The sequence below is a fragment of the Carassius carassius genome, chromosome 49 (assembly GCF_963082965.1).
Source record: "Carassius carassius chromosome 49, fCarCar2.1, whole genome shotgun sequence".
NCBI lineage: Eukaryota > Metazoa > Chordata > Actinopteri > Cypriniformes > Cyprinidae > Carassius > Carassius carassius.
In genome coordinates this window covers 18,928,666-18,949,643 of record NC_081803.1, presented here as the reverse complement: position 1 = coordinate 18,949,643, position 20,978 = coordinate 18,928,666, and the positions used below count along the sequence as shown (strand labels likewise).

The 20,978-nt window shown below is 36.6% G+C and overlaps 2 protein-coding genes across 2 annotated transcripts; one reads left to right on the top strand and one right to left on the bottom strand.

The window, feature by feature from the left end:
• Positions 1 to 70: 70 nt before the first annotated feature.
• Positions 71 to 9,016, bottom strand: rhobtb2b (Rho related BTB domain containing 2b). The gene is made up of 10 exons (XM_059544950.1): positions 8,636 to 9,016; positions 7,104 to 7,305; positions 6,896 to 6,999; positions 6,631 to 6,816; positions 5,075 to 6,021; positions 4,173 to 4,291; positions 3,769 to 3,919; positions 3,001 to 3,089; positions 1,814 to 1,919; positions 71 to 781 (listed from the first exon to the last, which is right to left on the bottom strand). The coding sequence occupies exons 1-10, from the start codon at positions 8,656 to 8,658 to the stop codon at positions 558 to 560; spliced, it is 2,151 nt and encodes a 716-aa protein (XP_059400933.1). The 5' UTR covers positions 8,659 to 9,016; the 3' UTR covers positions 71 to 557.
• Positions 9,017 to 12,652: 3,636 nt separating this feature from the next.
• Positions 12,653 to 18,313, top strand: LOC132132086 (stanniocalcin-like). The gene is made up of 4 exons (XM_059544326.1): positions 12,653 to 12,786; positions 12,962 to 13,104; positions 13,217 to 13,428; positions 17,448 to 18,313. The coding sequence occupies exons 1-4, from the start codon at positions 12,675 to 12,677 to the stop codon at positions 17,728 to 17,730; spliced, it is 750 nt and encodes a 249-aa protein (XP_059400309.1). The 5' UTR covers positions 12,653 to 12,674; the 3' UTR covers positions 17,731 to 18,313.
• The last annotated feature ends 2,665 nt before the right edge of the window (positions 18,314 to 20,978 follow it).

The window sequence follows — 20,978 nt, the reverse complement described above, 5'->3', positions numbered from 1 at the left end:
ATCTAAATATCAATTAAAAAACTTTTTTTTTAAATGCCTTGAAAACTTACTGAAACAATCTAAAATTATTTTTTAAGTATCAAAAAAAGGTAAAAATCACAAATTTACTAAAATAACTGAAAATATAAAAATTAAGGCTGAATCAAAATGGTAATGAATACTATAGTAGTATAGAAATAATATACAACCAGAGTGTTCAATTCAATAAACTTTTTATGTGAAAAACACATTTTTGCCTCACCATTTGATGTCTAAAGTTGTGAATCAAAATCTGTTGAGAGCCACTGATCTACATCACAAAATCACAGCAAGGTTTCTTCATTGTTTGTTTTAAGATGAAATGTCTATTTGTTTTACTACAGTCACATTCGGTAAACCGTTTATCTAGACCTGGTTGCCGGCCACGTCACATGTGATGCCTGTACACTTCCAAGTGCAGGACTTCAAGCACCAAGAACATCAAAGCACTACTTGTTGATCTGAAACCAAAAAAATTTGGTGGATGTGTTCACTGCACCTTACAGTTTCTCCATCTCTAAGGTTTCACCCTCGTCTCTTCAGATGATAGCAGAGGAGCTCGAGGATGAGGACGATGAAGAAGATGAAGAGGGGTTCGAAAGGGAGGGTGGAAGATTCCACAGCACCCATTTACGCTTGTTTTGCCGTTTTTGGGAGAGGTAGTCCTCTTTTTCCCTCTCTTTCCGAGCTCTCTGGTAGTGGTCGTCCTCCTTCAGGAACCAGACCGGAGGCCAGCGGTGCTTCTCAAAGTATTCTTGGTTCTCTGAAAATGCAAATGAACATGCATCCAACAGGGTTATTATAGTAAACAAAAAGGTAAAAAACATTTTAGTTTCTTGAAATATATAAAATAATATAAAATCATTTGAAAATATACTTATTTCAGTTAACCCTCTCAGGCTCAAATTAAGTTTTAGTAACTTAGTAACTTTAGTAACCTTTAGTAAAGTTTTTAGTACTCCAGATACATAAAATATGTATCTGGAGTAACTGTTGCAAATCAGCAACGCCTGCCTTGAGAGGGTTAATCACCATGGCAACATTTTCATTTGGTCTAACTTGATGTACTAAGATAATGAAAATTGAAATACAAAACAAATTTCATAAAAAACTATATAGGCATATTTTAAGAAACAAAAACTGATGAAAATAACCAAATCACAACTAAATTAAAGGGTTAGTTCACCCAAAAATGAAAATGATGTCATTAATAACTCACCCTCATGTTGTTCCAAACCCGTGAGGCCTCCGTTTATCTTCGGACCACAGTTTAAGATATTTTAGATTTAGTCCGAGAGCTTTCTGTCCCTCCATTGAAGCTGTGTGTACGGTATACTGTCCATGTCCAGAAAGGTAAGAAAAACATTATCAAAGTAGTCCATGTGACATCAGAGGGTCAAGTTAGAATTTTTTGAAGCATCAAAAATACATTTTGTTCCAAAAAAAAGGCACTTACAACAGACCCGGAAGAGAAGACAATGCTGAATAAAGTCTTAATTTTTGTTATTTTTGGACACATGGACTACTTTGATGATGTTTTTCTTACCTTTCTGGACATGGACAGTATACCATACACACAGTTTCAATGGAGGGACTGAGAGCTCTCAGACTAAATCTAAAATATCTTAAACTGTGTTCCGAAGATGAACGGAGGTTTCACGGGTTTGGAATAACATGAGGGTGAGTTATTAATGACATAATTTTCATTTTTGGGTGAACTAACCCTTTAATAAAACTTGACCAAAAATGAAAATATAATATTTAAAAGTAATAAAAACTAACTTTTACTTAGTACCTGCTGATTTGGCCCTCATGTCTCTGAGGAATTTGCGGCACACGTTGTTGTAGTTGGTGCAGATGTGGTGAAGGCACCAATCGGTGAGCTGGTAGGCACAGTGGAACTGAAACCACATGACAACAATAATCAGCATTTATTCACCCTCAAGTTGTTTCAAAAACACAGACTATATCATTCAGAATTTGGTGTTGGAACAATTTTTTTTTTATGTTTTTGAAAAGAAGTCTGAATTTATTTGATCAAAAATACCATAAAAACTGAAATAATATTACAATTTAAAATAGCTGATTTCTATTTGAATATTTTAAATGTAATTTATTCCTCTGATGTAAAGCTGAATTTTCAGCATCATAAACTTAAGTCTTCAGTATCATATGATCATTAAGAAACCATTCTAATATGCTGATTTGCTGCTTTATATTTTTGTGGAAGCTTCTATCATTTTTTTTTCTTCAGGATGTTTCGATGTATAGAAAGCTCAAAAGAACAGCATTTCTTTAATAGAAAACCTTTTGTAAAAAAAAAGGTCTTTACTCTCAGTTTTTATCAATTTAATGCATCCTTGCTGAATAAACCTTTCTTCTGCGAAACGTCAAAGTTCCTAGATTTCTTCTAACCAAAACTTTTCATTTTATTTCTTTATGTCCTGTTCACCAAACAAGTGAGCAATGTGATAAATATCTCGGTTTGTAATGGCATTATTGTGAGTGAGCTCATTCTCCACAGTCAGTCTATACCAGCTCAACCATGGAACTCAAGCTATGTTGAATGCGTTTTATAAATCATACCATTTAGTTTCATTATTACATCAGCAGTCATCTACAGGATCCCACTTTATGGCAGAGAGCTCCTTAGTCGTGAAATGCTCAGCCTTTAGTAAAGCATTGACCAGTCAGGCATGACTTAAAGAACCATGTGAACGGTCACAGGAATGCAGCAAAAATTTGTCTGACTTCACACCAAATTCCAGAGCAGGACACGGATTACTGCAACGTTTGCAAAAAAAACCTATCATTTCCGACACAACAATTCTAAAAAACCTGTGATTGTTAGAAGATGAAAATTCAGTATCAATCGATAAAGGAAATGAAACAACTTAAACAACCTATACTCTTCAACTGATAATATATGCTACATTTACTGCAGGAGGGGCTTGTGGTTGTTTTCACATCATGCAGTTTTACCTGAGCCATCTCCAGATATACCAGCACTTCTCCGTCGATGTCCGTGCCCACAGCAGCGGCCTCCTTCAGAACAGTCACTGTATGGAGTTCTGCAGCAAAACACAATCTTTTCAATCAATTCTGATCATTATTCATTTAAATGAAAGGGGACACCGCATATTTTTATTCATGTTAGTATGTAAATAAAAAATCCTAATATTTACCCTGTTATTAAAAACTTGTGAAATTAATTTAAAATTAAGAAATTAAAAGGTTTTAGTAAGAATGCGCTGAAATAACCTAAAGTGACAGTAAAGACATTTATATCGTCACTAAAGTTTTCTCTTTTGAATAAATGCTGTTCTTTAGAACTTTATTTTCATCAAAGAACTTTGAAAACAAAAATATTAAGCAGCACAACTTTTTCAACACTGATAATAAAAAGAAATGTTTCTTGAGCAGTAAAGCAGCATACTAGAATGATTTCTGAAGGATCATGTGACACCGAAGACTGATGATCACAGGAATTAATTACATTTTAAAATATATTTAAACTGAACTATTTTAAATTGTAATAATTTCACAAATTTACCATTTTAACTGTATTTTATTTTTCAGAAACAAACAAACAAAAAATCTTACAGACCCCAAACTTTTGAACAACCGTCTATATATTTTATCTAAATAGAAGATAAAATAAAACCCCAGAAGATAAAAATTTTTTTAATTAACTAACTGATCTCTGATAATTCTTATATTCATTATTGGCATAAGAATCGACCATCAGACCTGTGAGGGCGACCAGGTGAGACAGGCAGAGGCGATTAGCCAAGATAATGAGCTCCATGGCGTCCAGGTCAGGTCTGGAGCAGAAGCGTCCCGTGTAGAGATATTCCAGCACCGCCTGCATACTACTACGGGTCGTGTTTGGGAACAATACCTGTGGAACCACAACAAGTCATGAGAAAAATCTGTACACCAATGCAAAAAAGACATAAATCAACAGTAGATGTCTTTGAAGATAATATTAACATCTGGACACTACTAAAAGAATCAAGTGTAATATTGTTGCCAAATATTGAGGTCAAAGGGACAAGTGGAAATACACAATTTACCAAATATTCTTTTTGTCAAAAGTGATGTTTACAAATGCTGCACATGAATGGGTCACATCCATAAAATGCTGTACTCACCTCTTTAGTACAGCTCTCGACAAAAGGCCCACCAAACATGGCTGCCATCCAATCACAGCTGGAGATGAGCAGGGGTTTATGGGCCTGAACGGGACCATCGTCCAGTTTAAACACCACATCTGTGATATGAAGAAACAAATCTTTATTGCATCAAAACAGATGAATGCGAATACGACCCTATGATTTCCGCAAGATAATGAAACGTGGACAGAATCGTGGAATCCAGTCACAAAATCTTTCTTTACAGTATGGAATGTGGAATCTGGGAAATTTGCGATTAATAAGTCAATTGCAGGTCTGTATACGTAATTAAATCATGATATAGACAAGTGTCTGTGAATATTAAAGTCCAAAAGACTGCTCTTTAAATATGCTTATCTCAGCTGAGTTAAAAATAAAAGGAATTGTTAAAACTTTCATCCGATCACATACGAAAACATTAATTAAATTGTTAATGTTTCATGCCTTCATATGATTAACGTGGTTTTTGCTAATAACTTTGCATAAAGTCATAAATAAAAAAAAAGTGCTGGTGGTGGTGGTGGGGGGGGTCTTAGTGTCCTATTATTGCAGCTTTTATGAACTTTTAAAGTTTTATGAATTCAGTTGATTAGACATACTTTTTATTGTTAAAATATAATTGAACCGTTAAAACAGAATCCAGAAAAATTTAAGTCAGAAAATACTGGCTTTGGGAAAAATTTGGGGAATATATCACAGGGCCCTAGAAGTTTACATTTTGTTACATTCAATTGTATAAGTTTCGTGATTTCAATGAATCAGACATGCTTTTTGATTACTACAATTTTACCATTTAAACAGAGTCTAGAAAAATGTTAACAGAAAAGAAAAACAATCCAGATTTTTTTTTACTGAAAATGTTATTTGAGAAAAAATGTAACCTGAGAAAGTCCCTTTGGCCAAGCATTCCTTCACCCGATTGGTCCGTCGCACATGGAAAGCCTTCGTGATCTCCTGATTCATGAAGGCCTCATTGTTGAGGATGTTGGCGACCATCATGCGCAAGTCAAACACCTCCAGTAGCTCAGCGATGTGTGCGATGTGCATCAGGTCCTTCTCGTGTTCGTCCAGCTGGCCCGTGTAAAGGTAACGCATGACCACACGAAACGGCCCGAGTAACACAGAGGGGTCCATGTCCACCACCGTCATCAGCCGGGAGATGAACGTGACGGGGTCCTGGATCATTTCTCTCCTGATGCTGATGAAAGCCCGACCCAAAGATGACAAAAGCTGCCCCCCGCGTCCGCCCTCAAGGATCCCATCGGAGTCTGCGCCGATTAGAGTCCCGTCACTGATGCAGGGCCTGAGGTTGACCCTGCTTTCTTCATCGCTGCTCTCACATATGTCAAAGCTGGTAGCCCGTGCAGGAGGCTCCCGTCCCGTGGGTAGCTTACGGTCAGCCTCGGCTTTCACATCCTGGAGGAAAAGGTCATAGAATTTTGAGGAGGCTGTGGCGAGGTAGACCTTATGAGCAAAGACTCGCTGGTTCTCCTGGAGGACCAGAACCACATCAGCACACAGTGGATCCTCCAGCAGCCGGCCCGGGTGCTCCTCGGTGGTGGAAGGGGGCGGCGGGATGACTATAACGGGCGCAGGAGGTTTGGGAGGCAGAAAAGGCGCCTGCAGAAGGGGCCGTTGGACGTCGCGCAAGTGAGACTTCCAGAACTGCAGGTGGCGCCGTGAGATGAGAGCTGCGCGGATGGCATTGTCAAACACATCCTTCACTCCAAACTGAGCCACCACACTGGTCTCGTAGTACGGCACACCCAACTCTTTGGCCACCTCACGACCCTTCTCAGGAGGAAGAATCTCGTTCGCTTTGATGGGTCTGTAAGGTGGGATCATGGAGAAATGGCGACAAAAAGGATGTACTACAATATCTTGTGAATGGCACATATTTGGTCTCATGTCCCATACATGACGTCCAATTCACACTGAAGATCCAATCAAATAGTCTGAATATTATTGATATAATATTGATAAAAGAATATTTCATATTTACAATTTAGAGAAGCAGGTGGTATTTATAATATAGAGACAGTTATAAACATTTTTATTGATTTTCTGTGTGCAGTATTAATATTTTAAAATTTGTACTTTTATTCAGAGGAGATGCATTAAATTGATCAAAAGTGAGATAAAAGACACAAATAATAAAATTCTATTTCACATAAAAGTTGTCATTACTAAATCCTTATAATGACTTCAACAAAAATATGTAATTTTATCTATTTTAATTGTAATTACATTTTAAAATTCATTTTAATTTAATCCACAGAAATAAATATAATTTTTAAAATATAATATTTATTAAATATTTTTGGTCTGTTTTCCAGAAAAATAATGACTATAAATTTGAAATAAGTGTATCCACTAAATTAAACTAATCTGTGATCAAAGGGTCTTTAAATCACAGATCAAAAATTTGACAGTTCACCTGGCAAGAGGTCTCCGTGCCCTATTAACAGCTTCCAGGTCAGCGTAACGCAGGTCTAACTGGCAGCCCACCAGGATGACTGGAGCACGAGGGCAGAAGTGCTTGATCTCCGGGAACCACATGGTCTTCACATGAATCAGAGAATTGGGGTTGGCGATGGAGAAGCACAGGACCACCACGTCTGACCTAGTGTCCAGATACAAGATGAAGCACTCAAGAAAACACTGAAAGTAAGTCTTAAGAAAGATGTGGTCCACAAACTCACCTGCCATAAGCAAAGCGGCGGTCTTTGTGGTGGTCGCCAAAGGTGTCCCATAATCGAAGAGACACACTGACATCATCCACGACATCTCTGGAACGTTCCAAAACCTTCAAAACCAGAAGAGAATTGGATTTAAATTGGAACTGGATTGAAGTTATAATACTTCTCTTATGCTTCTGAAGTGTCATGAGTGGAAAGATAAAACCCGGACCTCTTGACAGACTCTGTACTGGTCAATGGCCCAGACAGTGGGCACATGCGTGGCCAGTAGTTGGTACTGTGTGAGAGTGGCGTTACACGCCCGAGCACAGATCAGACGCGTTTTGCCCACAGCATTGTCCCCCACCACCACACATTTAATGGTCTCAACATTAGGCCTCTCATACTCCATGTCAGTATCTGTAAACTGGGACCTAAAAGCAATGGATAAAAAAAGAATTCATGCAAGAAATTTGTCAAGTTTAAGTGAAAAAATTATTTGCACAATCAAGAATACTGTAAATGATATTTGTAAAGATATACTTTTTATGTCCTCATGTTCAAAGTGCAGGCAAGATGGATTTTGATCAAAAAACTGATTATTGAGATATATGACAACGTCCCAGATACAAAATGATAAAAGATTATATAATTAAATGGCAATAAAAAATGTTGATATAACAATAAGTTGCAATGCAGTATTTTTCCCTATTCTCTCATAATTGTAAAAGCTATTTTTTGCCCAGTTTGCTAAATATCTCTCTAAAAGTTACGATAAAAATAAAAGTAGTGCTGTTATGTTGCTATGGATAACATCAAAATATATGGGTTAGAGTCCAATTTAAGTAATAAAAGTAGTCCATTTACATCGCAGCAACAAAATGAATTCAAAAATAAAGAAAAATGGAGACAACTTAACTCTTATCACAATATTTTCCTACTTTTACTGTGGACTCCCATTTTAAATGTCTCTCAAAAGTTACCAGCAAAATAAAAGTAGCACCAATGTTGCTATGGACAACAGCGAAATATTCGATTCAGCGATAATTTTAAGAATCATTAAACTTCCTACAAAAAGGAGTCCATTACATCATAGCAACAAAATTAAATATTATTACTATTCTGCATAGAAAATATTGTTTTCTATAGATTATTACCAATAAAAAAAAATGTGTAACTTAAAACTCTTATAACAATGTTTTTCCTGCTTTAGCTGGGGACTGCCTCTCTAAATACATCTCAAAAGTTATGTTGCTATGAACAACAGCGAAATATCCAATTTAGAGTCCATTTTAAGTATCGTTAAGCTATGAAAATAATTCAAATGAATTCAAATATTGTTTCTCAACATAGACAATGTTACTTTTTCGCAATAAATAAATAAATAAAAATTGCGAAAACTTTTTTTTTCTGATTTAACCGGGGTCTCCATTTCTAAATATCCCTCAAAAAATATGGTTAATAATTAAAGTATCGCAGTTATGTTGCTATGGACAATGGCAAAGTGTCCAGTTTGGCGAGAAAAAAAATATATACTCCACAGCGTTGCTACTGACCAATCAGAGTCAAGTATGACGTCAGCATCGTTAGACGCGCTCAGAACGCGATGAAAAAATACGCTGCCTACAAATACTGTCTAGGTAGGTAGCTCACTGGGTTTTAAGACACAGCCTCAATCCTGAACTTATGTAATGTCCTGCTCAAGAGGGCAATTAATATAGCCTACACGCAAGCACATGCATTTATGAACGCGCAATACCTTACCGAAGCGAACTGAAAGGATGCATCGGGTTGGCAGTCGTTTGTGATCTTAGAGATGAAGATGATGGTAATAAAATGCCCGGTTGATGCGGAGAGCACCTGAAGCGAAACGGGCATACACTTCATTTTCCCGGCAGAGACGCGGAAGATACCGAATTATTTTAGCGTAGTTTACCGCTACCAGACTTTAGCTAACCCATGTTACCAGCACATGCCCTTATTCTTGAGCTCATCTGAGTCAAAAACACCGATTGAATGCGCAGAGAAGCGCGACGGCTGGAGGTTTCCGATTCGTGACATTCCCGGTGTTCCTTGCTTTCTCTTCCGCATGTAGCAGCGCCATCTGACGCACCACACAATCGCTGAGGAGAATTAGATTTAACGCCTTTAACTTCCTCAAGCTTCTTGACTGCAAACATAATATACTTAATCTTAATATATATATGCGTTTTCCACCATCTTCAGTCGTGTGCACTCCTGTTTGCCCACCTGTACACTCACTTTTATGAAATAATAATACTTAACATTAAATCTTAATAGATAAGTTTGCAGTGTCATGATGTGTGTTTGGTGTTAATATAATTAAAGTCATCATCTAAAAGTCAGACTAAAATGCTTTAAACTTTTTTTTTCAGTTGATATAAAATCTTGCATGGCAATCAGAGAGAACTGAAAAATTTGGATTCATAATTTCTACAGTGTTTACTATTTGTTAGGCCTTAGAACCCTTATTATTATTAACCAATTTTATTTTATTTTTCTGTCAAGTCAAGTCACCTTTATTTATATAGCGCTTTAAACAAAATATATTGCATCAAAGCAACTGAACAACATTCATTAGCAAAACAGTGTGTCAATAATGCAAAATGATAGTTAAAGGCAGTTCATCATTGAATTCAGTGATGTCATCTCTGTTCAGTTAAATAGTGTCTGTGCATTTATTTGCAATCAAGTGAACGATATCGCTGTAGATGAAGTGACCCCAACTAAGCAAGCCAGAGGCGACAGCGGCAAGGAACCGAAACTCCATCGGTGACAGAATGGAGAAAAAAACCTTGGGAGAAACCAGGATCAGTTGGGGGTCAGTTCTCCTCTGACCAGACGAAACCAGTAGTTCAATTCCAGGCTGCAGCAAAGTCAGATTGAGCAGAAGAATCATCTGTTTCCTGTGGTCTTGTCCTGATAGTCGTCTTAGACAAGGTCTTTACAGGGGATCTGTATCTGGGGCTCTAGTTGTCCTGGTCTCCGCTGTCTTTCAGGGATGTAGAGGTCCTTTCTAGGTGCTGATCCACCATCTGGTCTGGATACGTACTGGATCCGGGTGACTGCAGTGACCCTCTGATCTGGATACAGACTGGATCTGGTGGCTACGGTGACCTCGGAATAAGAAACAGACAAATATTAGCGTAGATGCCATTCTTCTAATGATATAGCAAGTACATCGGGTGTTATGGGAAGTGTTCCCGGTTCTGGTTTACCTAATTAATGCAGCCTAAAAATCCTTTAACGGATTTGGATATTAAAAGCATATTAGTATGTTATGTGTAAGCCAGGTTAAAGGGGTCTTTAATCTAGATTTAAACTGCAAGAGTGTGTCTGCCTCCCGAACAATGTTAGGCAGGTTATTCTGTGACAGGACTAATGATCCATCATATCCAGCAGAGCTTTGTGCTTCAATTGAAAATATGTTGTTCACATATTAAATGTCACTTAATTTCTTTTATTTGATTAGTGACATGATAGGACAAAAAATACTTATGAAAATATAAATTTATTACGTATTTTATAGGCTATATTACATATTTTTATATTACATTTATTTATTCATTCATTTATAAACATATGCATCATAACTTTCTATTTTACTTTACAAAATCTTAAAACTTTGTTTATTTCCAGATTTGTTTTCCTAAATCATCTCAGACTTTTGGAGTCCACTTTCTTTAATGAATATTTTCCTTCCTCAGTTTTGGAAACTGATTGAATGGTAATGAATTGTCAGGTTGAATTAACTGAGGTTGAGCTACAAACATTTACATTTTCTGCTTAAAAGATAAAAATAACCACTTAAAACTTCATACCTGCTGCCTCACATTTTAGCTTTTTCCCTAAATCTCTCAGGTAACCTGACTAAAAGTAAAAAAAATATGACTTCAATGTGACATGAAGGACAAATAATTGATCAGCATTTCCACGTAGTCTGAGAATCACTGGAGAATTGGAAAATTAAAGGCCTATGGTGTGTGTGTGTGTGTGTATTTATTCTTTAGACTACTCATTCATGTTATTCAGTAAAGATGTGTGTGTGATTTTCCTGCACTACTTCAGTAGTAACAGACAGATGTCTGTGTGAACAAAGGTAATAAACCCAAAATAGCTCCGTCTCCAGCCCCCTTCAAAACCAGTGAGCGCTCTGATCATTATCAGTGTAATTAACCCTCTAGGGGAGGAAATTTCTTGAGGCTAATAAAATTCAACCTGGAAAACACCACTTCCTCTAAAGCCTTTCCAACATCCACTGATTAGACACTGATAAACGCTCCTCCGTCAGACCCAGCACTGCAAACGGTGGGAAAAAGATGTTTAATTAACAACATGACCAGTTCTGACAAGCTGCATTTGTCGGTTTTCACGAAGTCCTTAGGCATTGTCAAAAACCGCTCATACTCTACCTTTAGCACAATTACCTGTGCCAGGTGTTAACAAAACTCCCTGAACTCTTCTACTTTAAGTACTGCAGCCGAAAGCAAACAAGAGAGATGTGCAAAACCAAAATCACAGTTATATGAAGTCCAAACCAAACATACGTTAGTTGTTTTCAACAAAGAAGCCATTGAGAGTGACCTGCCTGAGGGAAATGTCATTTATCTTCTACACAGTTACTGAATCAACAAGATCCTCCAGTTTAAAATGTAAACCAAACATTATTTAGAATCCTAAGAAATCTGATTTATTTATTTTTTAAATAAAGGTTGGTTTGACAATTTAGGTTTTTAAATTAATGAAGAGTCTTTAACAAAAATGGAATCTTTCCATCGCGTTAAAGGTTTTTTGTGTAAGAAGGTTCTTCAGACCTTTACACTAAAGTTGGTGACTTCACGACTTAACATCTGAACAGATTTTAAAACACTGGGCATACCGACTTTGTAACAGTCACAGAGGAAAACCTGGCCATCATCCACTAAATGACTGAGGAGCACACACAACCAGACTTTAAAGTTGTTTTACGATCACAACAAACTCACGCAAAAACATGCGTCTTGTTGCTGGGAGATGCGTGACGAATGAAAACAATGTGTTCTAAAATCAGATCAAACCATCATCATACACTACACGATTTTCTATGAAATCGGTCAACTCAAATCTGCAGACTGCCTCTGCCTTTTGGAAACTTGCATCAACTTCACCAGACAGTAAATCAGAGGAAAATCATGGCAAAATCGTGTAGTATATTCCAGCCTTAAGAAAAAAAAAGTTATTTTAAGAATGTCTCACCAAAAGGTCATAACTTTGACTGGTCCACTTAAACTAGTACACACACTAGGCATACACACACATAAGCACACACAGAGTTAGTGTGTAAAGTGGTACTCCCAAAGTTCTGGGATCCAAATATATACAGTATATATATACATATGTCTGACTGGACCGATTCAGATCATAGTGGTCGGCCATTTACACCAAAAAATGCCAGGGCTGATTTTTTTTTGTCCCAGTCCAGCCCTGATGTACATTTTTTGGAAAAAAATAAAATTTTAAGTATCTAAATGCATTTGATGACAGCACACAAAAATAATTTAAACGTCCAACTGGAGATAAAATCATAGCAGGTATTAACCATCCGTCCATGAATATTTATGAAGAGATGGAAAGTCTGAGCTTTCGGATCCTGCGTTCTGATTGGTGATTATAGGGGTTTATGAGCCGTCAAGCTCAGCTGAAGATCTGTATAAAGCTGAGGCTGTCATCCACCTGAAACATAAACCTACAGAATCAGCAAAAGGTTTGTGTTTTTATCCTAGTTTTGATTCTGAGTGCAGACATGCTCCTGAAAAGCGGATTTGTTTTGCTCCTTGTTTTGGTTGCATCTGCATTTGGAACAGATCAAGAACCTGCCCAACCTAGACGAGCACGATTCTCTGCCAACAGCCCCAGTAAGTATTATTTTCTTTATTTAACTGTCTTTATGCTTTTGTTTTTCTCGGAGCATGCATGGGCAAATGTCCAGAAATGCTTAGTAGATTCAGGACTGCCCATCTAGAAAAAAGGGTCCACTTTTACACTTCTTTGAATAAAAGCACCTCTCAAAAACTTGTTCTTCTTCTCTAGCTGAGGTTGCCCGTTGTCTGAACGGAGCTCTGCAGGTGGGCTGCGCAGCGTTCGCATGTCTGGAGAATTCGACCTGCGACACTGACGGCATGCATGACATCTGCAACGCCTTCCTCCACACTGCTGCGATTTTTAATACAGAGGTACAAAACCTCATTAACCAGAACCCTTTACTTAGCGAGTCAAAATTATACCTTTTCACTTTCCGTTTGCTTTGCAATGCAAGTCATAATCGGGGTTCTTTTGTTTTTACAGGGTAAGACGTTTGTGAAAGAAAGCATCACGTGCATCGCCAAAGGTATCACCACTAAGGTCTTCCAGACCATCAAACGCTGCTCCACCTTCCAGAAGATGATTGCTGAAGTGCAGGAGGAATGCTACAAGAAGCTTGACATCTGCGAAGTGGCCAAATCAAATCCTGAGGCCATTGGGGACGTGGTCCAGGTGCCCAGCCACTTCCCAAACAGGTAATATAGCGCGCGAACTTGTTTGGCATGCGTGATTGGTCCATATTAGACTTAAAGGCGCAATATGTAATTCTTTTGCTTTAAAAATAGCAGAATTAATTAGAAGACACGGCACGTTTCTTTATTTCCGTTTTGTCGCCCGTCTATGGCGTCATATAAACTTTGACCCCTCTAGTTTATCTAACTTCCTGCGGAACCCGGCGGAGCCGCCAAATACAAAGGTGAACAGAAGCAAAGACGAGACGAAGAAGAAAAAGTAGTAGCTAGCCTTGATCGAGACTATTATATTCAGAGGTGGAAAGTAACGAATTACATTTACTCGCGTTACTGTAATTGAGTAGCTTTTTTGTGTACTAATACTTTTTAAAGTAATTTTTTAAATCTGTAATTTTACTTTTACTTAAGTATATTTTGTTTGAAGTATTGTACTTCGCTACATTTTAAAACACATTAATTTACTGTGTAAAAAAAAAAATAATAATAAAACGCTCCCTGGAAACTACGGCATAATGGGCAGGAGGGCAAACTGGCGCTAAAATCACAAGAAAGATGCAGATGGACAAAACAGGCGTTAGTGGTGCAGACACCGCTGAAAACGAAACCCCGTCATATTCTGAAGTTGAACTCGAAGGAAATGAAGTGAACCCCTGGCCATATGTATGCTCTATTATGCAGTGTGAGCTGTACTTTCCTAGGAAGACCAAACTAGCAGCTTATAAAATCTCGACAAGACATCAACCCTTCGCAAGAATGTAGTAAGCTAAATAATTGCATCGTTGAATTGGTGGTTAAAATGAAGCTTTGACATTTTAGCAAGAGGTTTTGCACAAATTAGCTAAAAAGACCGTGGTGAGGAGTGTGCTATTTTTGTTTTAATGATGTGCGCGCGCATTTATAGTGCGTTCTTTCACTGTGTGATTCAGTCTCCTAAAATGCATTTAGAATGATCACAAAATTGAAGATATAGGGGCAGAAAATTCACACATTTATATAATTTCATATATTAAATCAAAATCACACAAAGAATTCCATCGTTTCCTCCAAAAATCATCATGAATATATACATACATATATATAACAGTTCAGTAAACAAGTTAATTAAGAGACTTGCGTTTTAGACACCATATTGCCATTGTTTTTGCTCTATTTCTACAACAGAAAATAATTCCAAACACAGCCACCAAAGCACAGTTTTGCGTCTCTGAGCAACGTGACAGTGTTTCGTTCCTGAATGAATCAACCGTTTAAATGATTCGGTTCAATCGCAATGACTCACTTATTAACAGTGACTTGCTGACACATACTGGCCATTTTTTTTTCACATTTAAAGTATCTTTTGATTTTTTTAAATAATTAATTTCTTATCATTTCAAATGAGTATTCAACATTTTATGTCTTGTATATCAAAACATTATTCATGCATTTGTAACTGCAGGTTAAATGCATTCTTGTCCTGCACTAAACAGTGTAATACATCTAAATGCCACTTCCAATGAATCTTCTGCATTTCCTCTGCATTAAAAGATGAGTTTGTTGATACTGATTTGCCTGGTAACAGCCCAAATTTTTGATTATTCTAAATAACTGATTCCTTTAATTAAAAACAACTAGTTTGAGATTAATAGACTTATCCCAGGGGTGTCAAACTCAGTTCCTGGAGGGCCGTAGCCCTGCAGAGTTTAGTTCTAACCCTGCTCCAGCACACATATCATGTAGTTTTCAAATAAACCTAAATGATTAGATTAGCTGGATCAGGTGTGTTTAATTAGGGTTAGATCTAAACTGTGCAGGACTGTGGCCCTCCAGGAACTGAGTTTGACACCCTTGGCCTGTCCCATTTTGACTCCCTCCCACTGTTAAAATGTAACTAAGTAATTTTTACTCTGAGTAAAGTTTAAATGAGCTACTTTTTACTTTTACTTGAGTATATTTTTAGACTGGTACTTTTACTTGTACTTAAGTAAAATTTCATTAATGTAATGGTACTTTTACTTGAGTAGAATATTTTTGTACTCTTTCCACCTCTGATTATATTTTATATTTATAATGTTTATATTCGTATTTATACCTCAATCAATAACTTAGTTATGGATCATTATTATGCTTTGCCTGCACGTTCTGTGAAGCGCAAACGTACGGGTGAAATAAATGACCTGAGAAGGTTTTGAGGACAAGAGAAGAAACCAGACACGGGTGAATATTGGAGTTGCATTTCCAAGATAGAGAGAGCTTCCTGACAAGCTGAAACTACAGAGAGATGCGGTATGCATCCATTCAGCTAACTATATCTATCCATATATTTTGTGAAACGATGATGTCTTGTGTAAAACGCAGACGGACTAGCTCTCATGTAGAGTATAATGTAAATCTACATGTGTTCTATAAAGTAGCTTCAAATGCAGTTCACTATCTTGTTCGATATCATCGTATAAACGTAATTATAATTATTAACGAAAGGCAACCGTGTTTTTTTTTACATATATTACTACTAGTTAGATGGAATATTGATTTGATAGGGGTCTGATAATTCATATATCTCTCCGTTCGAAAAGACGTGATTGTCAAAATACTAGGCTGCTGCTGCTGTAGGTGAAGGGAGACCGCTGACAGACCAGGCTCTTGTCTTCATGACAACAATATCTATACTTCATGTTGAACATAAATATAAAGCCTACTGATAAAGGACACCATCAACAGTATTGACGGCAAAATAGACTATGTTTGACAGGTGCAACATTTGAAAATCTATATTTATTTATTTTTTAAATTACATTTATATCTGAATTTATGTCAACCTATAGACTTTCAAACATCAAAATGAATTAATATGTATTTGTGTACAAGATTACATATAAACATATTTTCCTATCATATTTTGTCTGGAAACGCTTCCAACACGCTTGCGTGTCGCGTGAAAAATGGGCGTCGGTTCTATTTCTAGCATGCACGCGTTTTCCGCGCGGCTCACACAGGCAGTCTGCAAGCTCTAAACTATTAACAGGGGAGCCGAATTAAAAACTGACACGCCTAACAGCTGAGACGCTTGCGCCACGCATCCAGTGTGTCTCCGGCCTCGGTTAAAATGAGTGAGGAATGTGGGGAGCGACGCGTGTTCCAATGAACAACAACTCCCATGAGCCTACGCTCTTTGCCGACCAAAGTACGTCTCATGTTATTATTTTGATTGAGTGACCCCTGGTGGCCAAAAATTCCACACTGTGCGTTTAAAGGGATAGGATTTGTTCAGTTTATTTATTTATTTATTTATTATTTGCAATTTTGCTTTAAACCAAAGATACACTCAAAAAAATAAAGTGACAAAATATAAAAAATAAATATACGATTTGAACAAATTTTAACAGTCATAATGCAACATACTGTACAATATAAGGTAATAAATGCAATAATACACTCTCCACCTTATTTTGCAGGAAGCTGTTTTCTGTGAATGTGCAAGACTTCTGACTCATTAATTAAAATGACAAAGTACAGTAAACGTTAGAAGAACTATTCTATATGTTTCAAGGCAGTGTACATTAAAATAATGCATTAAAATGATCAAATATATGATAAGAAATAATAGTTTGCCATAGCAAGAAGCATAACGGGCTGTTTGGTTTTTGTACAGCTTAAATAACTAAAAGCCAGTGACACCAGAAGCCTCAGACATTCAAAGTTGCAAATGTTTTAAAATAAGGTGGATATTATGTTCCATATTTGAATTCTTCTGGTGCCAAATTATACATTTGTGTGAGGAACAGGCCAACATATAAGTTAAACTTATGTTATGGTGCTTTATGGGCTTTTAATAGCTTATTACATTGTTGGTAGCCTACTTTTTGAAACTTTGAACTGCAATGGCTAGAAGTAAAATGTATGTTCTTTAGAAAAAACAAAAACCTTTTTTTAATTTTTTTTATTTAAACAATAACAGAATTTTACATTTTGAGTTAACTTTTTCTTTATATAAGAAGCGTACTCAAAAGTGCATACTCATGCATCATACTTTGGTGTTGCAGGTACTACAGCACACTTCTGCAGAGCTTGATGGAGTGTGATGAAGACACCGTGGAGGTGATGCGAGCCGGGCTGGTGGCCAGACTGGGACCTGACATGGCCACACTCTTCCAGCTGCTTCAAAACAAGCCCTGTCCACCTGAACCTGCCGTTGCTGGGCCTTCTGTGATCGAGGGCCACACCAGCTTCCGCTGGCCTCCCATGTTCAAAATCCAGCCCAACCTGCGCAACAGGGACCCCACGCACCTCTTCGCCAAGAAACGCTCAGTTGATGGAAGCTCTTAGAGTCGCACAATCTTCACAACTACCAGTTTGCATCATGCATTATGCTGATGTTTATAAGTGGAAGACGGTAATGAATAATTAGTGAATGTAGTTTTATTATGGGACACAACGGAAATCTTTGTTTGATTCTTTAACTGCATTACATTGAATATACATGCCAATGTCATTTATAGCATAAAAATGTTTTAGACTCTTAATATTTATTGCATTTTTAATGGCCTAATGCAAGGAAAGCAAAATATTAGCACAAATTTTTGAAAAGGGAAACCTGTCACCCTAACCAACTTGTTGTGGCAGGGCAGAAATATTTATTAGTGTACAATGAAAATAATTTATATTTATTTTCCTACCAAATGTCATTTAAATAGTATTTTATTGTTTATTGTAATCGGAGTCTGAAATGAAAGAGTCTTTATTCTTTAAGAGAAAGAAAACTACATATTTCTGGATATGTATCATAAATGTTTCCTATGCTGGTCATGAGAAATATTCTATATGATTAAGAAGGGCATACTTTGTTCATGTTGGTGATATTGCATAGTTGATGTGCTTGAGTAGAAATAAAATTCCTTGCTATACTTAATTGTTTCATCTTTCATTGCTTACTGTATGAAATGTGTCCATGTAACAGCCATAAAAACTCTTCAAACGGTAATGTTGCTGCGTGTACTCGCAAGGGGGCGCTGCTTCCAAACACATTAACCACGTTCTTACGTTTACCAGACAAAACACTCGAAGTAGTTGATTCCCTGTTGTTACATATTTTTCCTAACGTGAGCTAACCTTATTAACATATTTGTATATTTTTACATGTTACAGTAGAAAATAGTTTCTTTGGATTTAGGATGGATAAAATGCTAGCAATAAAATAATCTGAGAGTTTAAAGAAATATCCACTGATAGTGTTTCATAGAAACACTATCAAATCATAAATGGAAAATGAGCTAAATGGAAAACATTAGTTGCATTCAACCAAGCAAATTTCCATGACTTTATTATAATTAACATAACATATTATTATAATATAAAAGAGTAAATGAAAATACAAAAATGTCATAATTTAGACTTTTATGTCTTAATTATAACTTTGAATCTTATATTTGACTAAATTTTGTATTTTCATTTACTCTTATATTATAATAATATGTTATAATTTTCAAGTCATGGAAATTTGCTTGGTCAAATAAAAGATTAAAAGTTTTAATTAAGACATAAAAGTCTAAATTCTGACATAATACATCATGATTATGACTTTTTTTTTCTTCTCATACATACACAGAAAGTATCATAAGTATCTCACAATTTAGACTTTTTGTTATAATTTCGTAATTTCAAATTTTAAATTGATTATTTTGAATTTTTCCATCACATGACTGAATATGACATAAAAGTCATAATTATAATTTAACAAATCTATTTTTTTTATGTGCCGGAAATTGGCTTCCATAGTCAGGAGTGGGTCAAAGCAATTAATTTATCTTGACCTTGATCCTTCGTGTTCAACTACATTACATCATTGACTAGAGATGATTGTAACCACACACTTTTCAAAAAAACAAAAGCCAATTTCCAAACTTCCCAGAATCAAGACAACAGTTGTCTGGTACTGTTGCCTAACTGAGACCGAACAAATAAACATCTAATCAAGTGATCCTAGAAAGCAAGTAGAACATTAGTTTGCTCTTGGGTGTTTTGTGGGCCAGAGGAACACATGGGGAACAACTTGTATAAAGTAAACAGACAGACAATACTGTTACTTATTATCCTATAAAGTTACATCACAAAGGCTTTTAAATGTAGTCTTTCCTTCATAAATGATGATGGGGAAAAGAGCAAACGGACCGATCAAGTTACAGCTGCCAATGTGTGAGACTGTTTATGAGAATAAATTGAATGTCTGTTTATAAAATATGATCTAATTTTGGGACATGAGCACTCATTAAAATGTCATTTGTTATTCTAAGCACATTGTATCATATATTGACTCATTTCTTTCATGAATATAAATACATTTTTATTATTTTCAGTCTATATTTGCCACTTAAGCTATGCAGTATTATCTGTAGTCTACTTTGTAAACTGCAAATAAGAATCAGCCTTGAATTTTTATAACCTGTCTGTTCTATACTAACCTTGTCCTCAAGTCTTGGCTGAACAATCGTTCTCCTCTCTTCATAGGCTACATGTCATCACATCAGCCCTATCGTAAACACACACAGGCACGCATCTAAACAGGTGTCATGACACCTTGACACCGAAACCATGAGAGCTTAGAGAAATAAACACAATGAGTGACAGTGTCATCACCGGCACCTCAACACAGCGACATCTCTCAAAACACTCAGTATGTGCAGGGAATGTAGAATTGTTAGGTGTGCTTTACTCATTGCTATCAATAGACAAGGGATCTTTTTGCCTGTGAAATTTTGCTAATGTGACAACACAAGCTGCAATGCTAAAATAAACTAATAGTTTGTAAGTGCCCAACAGATTCAGAATGTTGAGGTTTAGAACAAAACATGAAACAACATAATCACAGAACAAAATTTATGCTAGAAAATTGCTAAAGAGTTGCTAAATAAGGTTTACGACTACTGAACGGATGTGCTTGCGAAGCAGTCAGGCATTTAGCAACTTATAGCAAAAAATAAAAGTTAAAAGTCTCTTTTAAATAATACTAACTACAGAACCTGTTTTACTAACAAATCTAAAATTGCTATTGTCAAAACCACTAGGGCATTACAGAGGGAACGCATGGCTTGAAAATGCTGTTTCTCTTCTGATTTAGGACAACACACTGAACCAATCTATATAACACAAGCAAAACAATCATGGAATTGCCTTTTGATATGCTGTGCTTAGTCTTTAGCCTACAGCTTGGTAACGTAACACCTTTATGGAGCCCAGATAATTCTATTTGTTTGCTCAAATGTTTGTTTTGAGGCTGCTGGTTGTAATGACAGCACTGTCGTTATTAGAGCACTTGAGTCATTTATCCAGGACTTCCCTGGACCATCTGTCAGAGGTGATAATAGCCGATGGTCAATTGCACCTCATGGGCCATTAGCTGCTCATAAAAGTAGGTGTGTAGTCCATAGATAGCTTTGACAAGGGTGCAATGGCACAAACAGAACAGCAGATGTGACTCCTAACGTCTCCTATTTCCAGGCATTAATACAATTATGACCCTTTCCTGCTAAAAGCAACAAGATTACTGAGATTGAAAGACAAAGATGCTAAAAGGCTTC

Coding starts and splice junctions, on each gene's coding strand:
- rhobtb2b (XM_059544950.1), bottom strand. CDS start 8,658: ATGCATCCTTTCAGTTCGCTTCG. Junction 7,306..8,635: donor CATCCTTTCAGTTCGCTTCG/GTAAGGTATTGC, acceptor CATTGCTTTTAG/GTCCCAGTTTACAGATACTG. Junction 6,022..6,630: donor GCACGGAGACCTCTTGCCAG/GTGAACTGTCAA, acceptor CCCACCTTACAG/ACCCATCAAAGCGAACGAGA.
- LOC132132086 (XM_059544326.1), top strand. CDS start 12,675: ATGCTCCTGAAAAGCGGATTTGTTTTGCTCCTTGTTTTGGTTGCATCT. Junction 12,787..12,961: donor ATTCTCTGCCAACAGCCCCA/GTAAGTATTATT, acceptor CTTCTTCTCTAG/CTGAGGTTGCCCGTTGTCTG. Junction 13,429..17,447: donor CCCAGCCACTTCCCAAACAG/GTAATATAGCGC, acceptor TTGGTGTTGCAG/GTACTACAGCACACTTCTGC.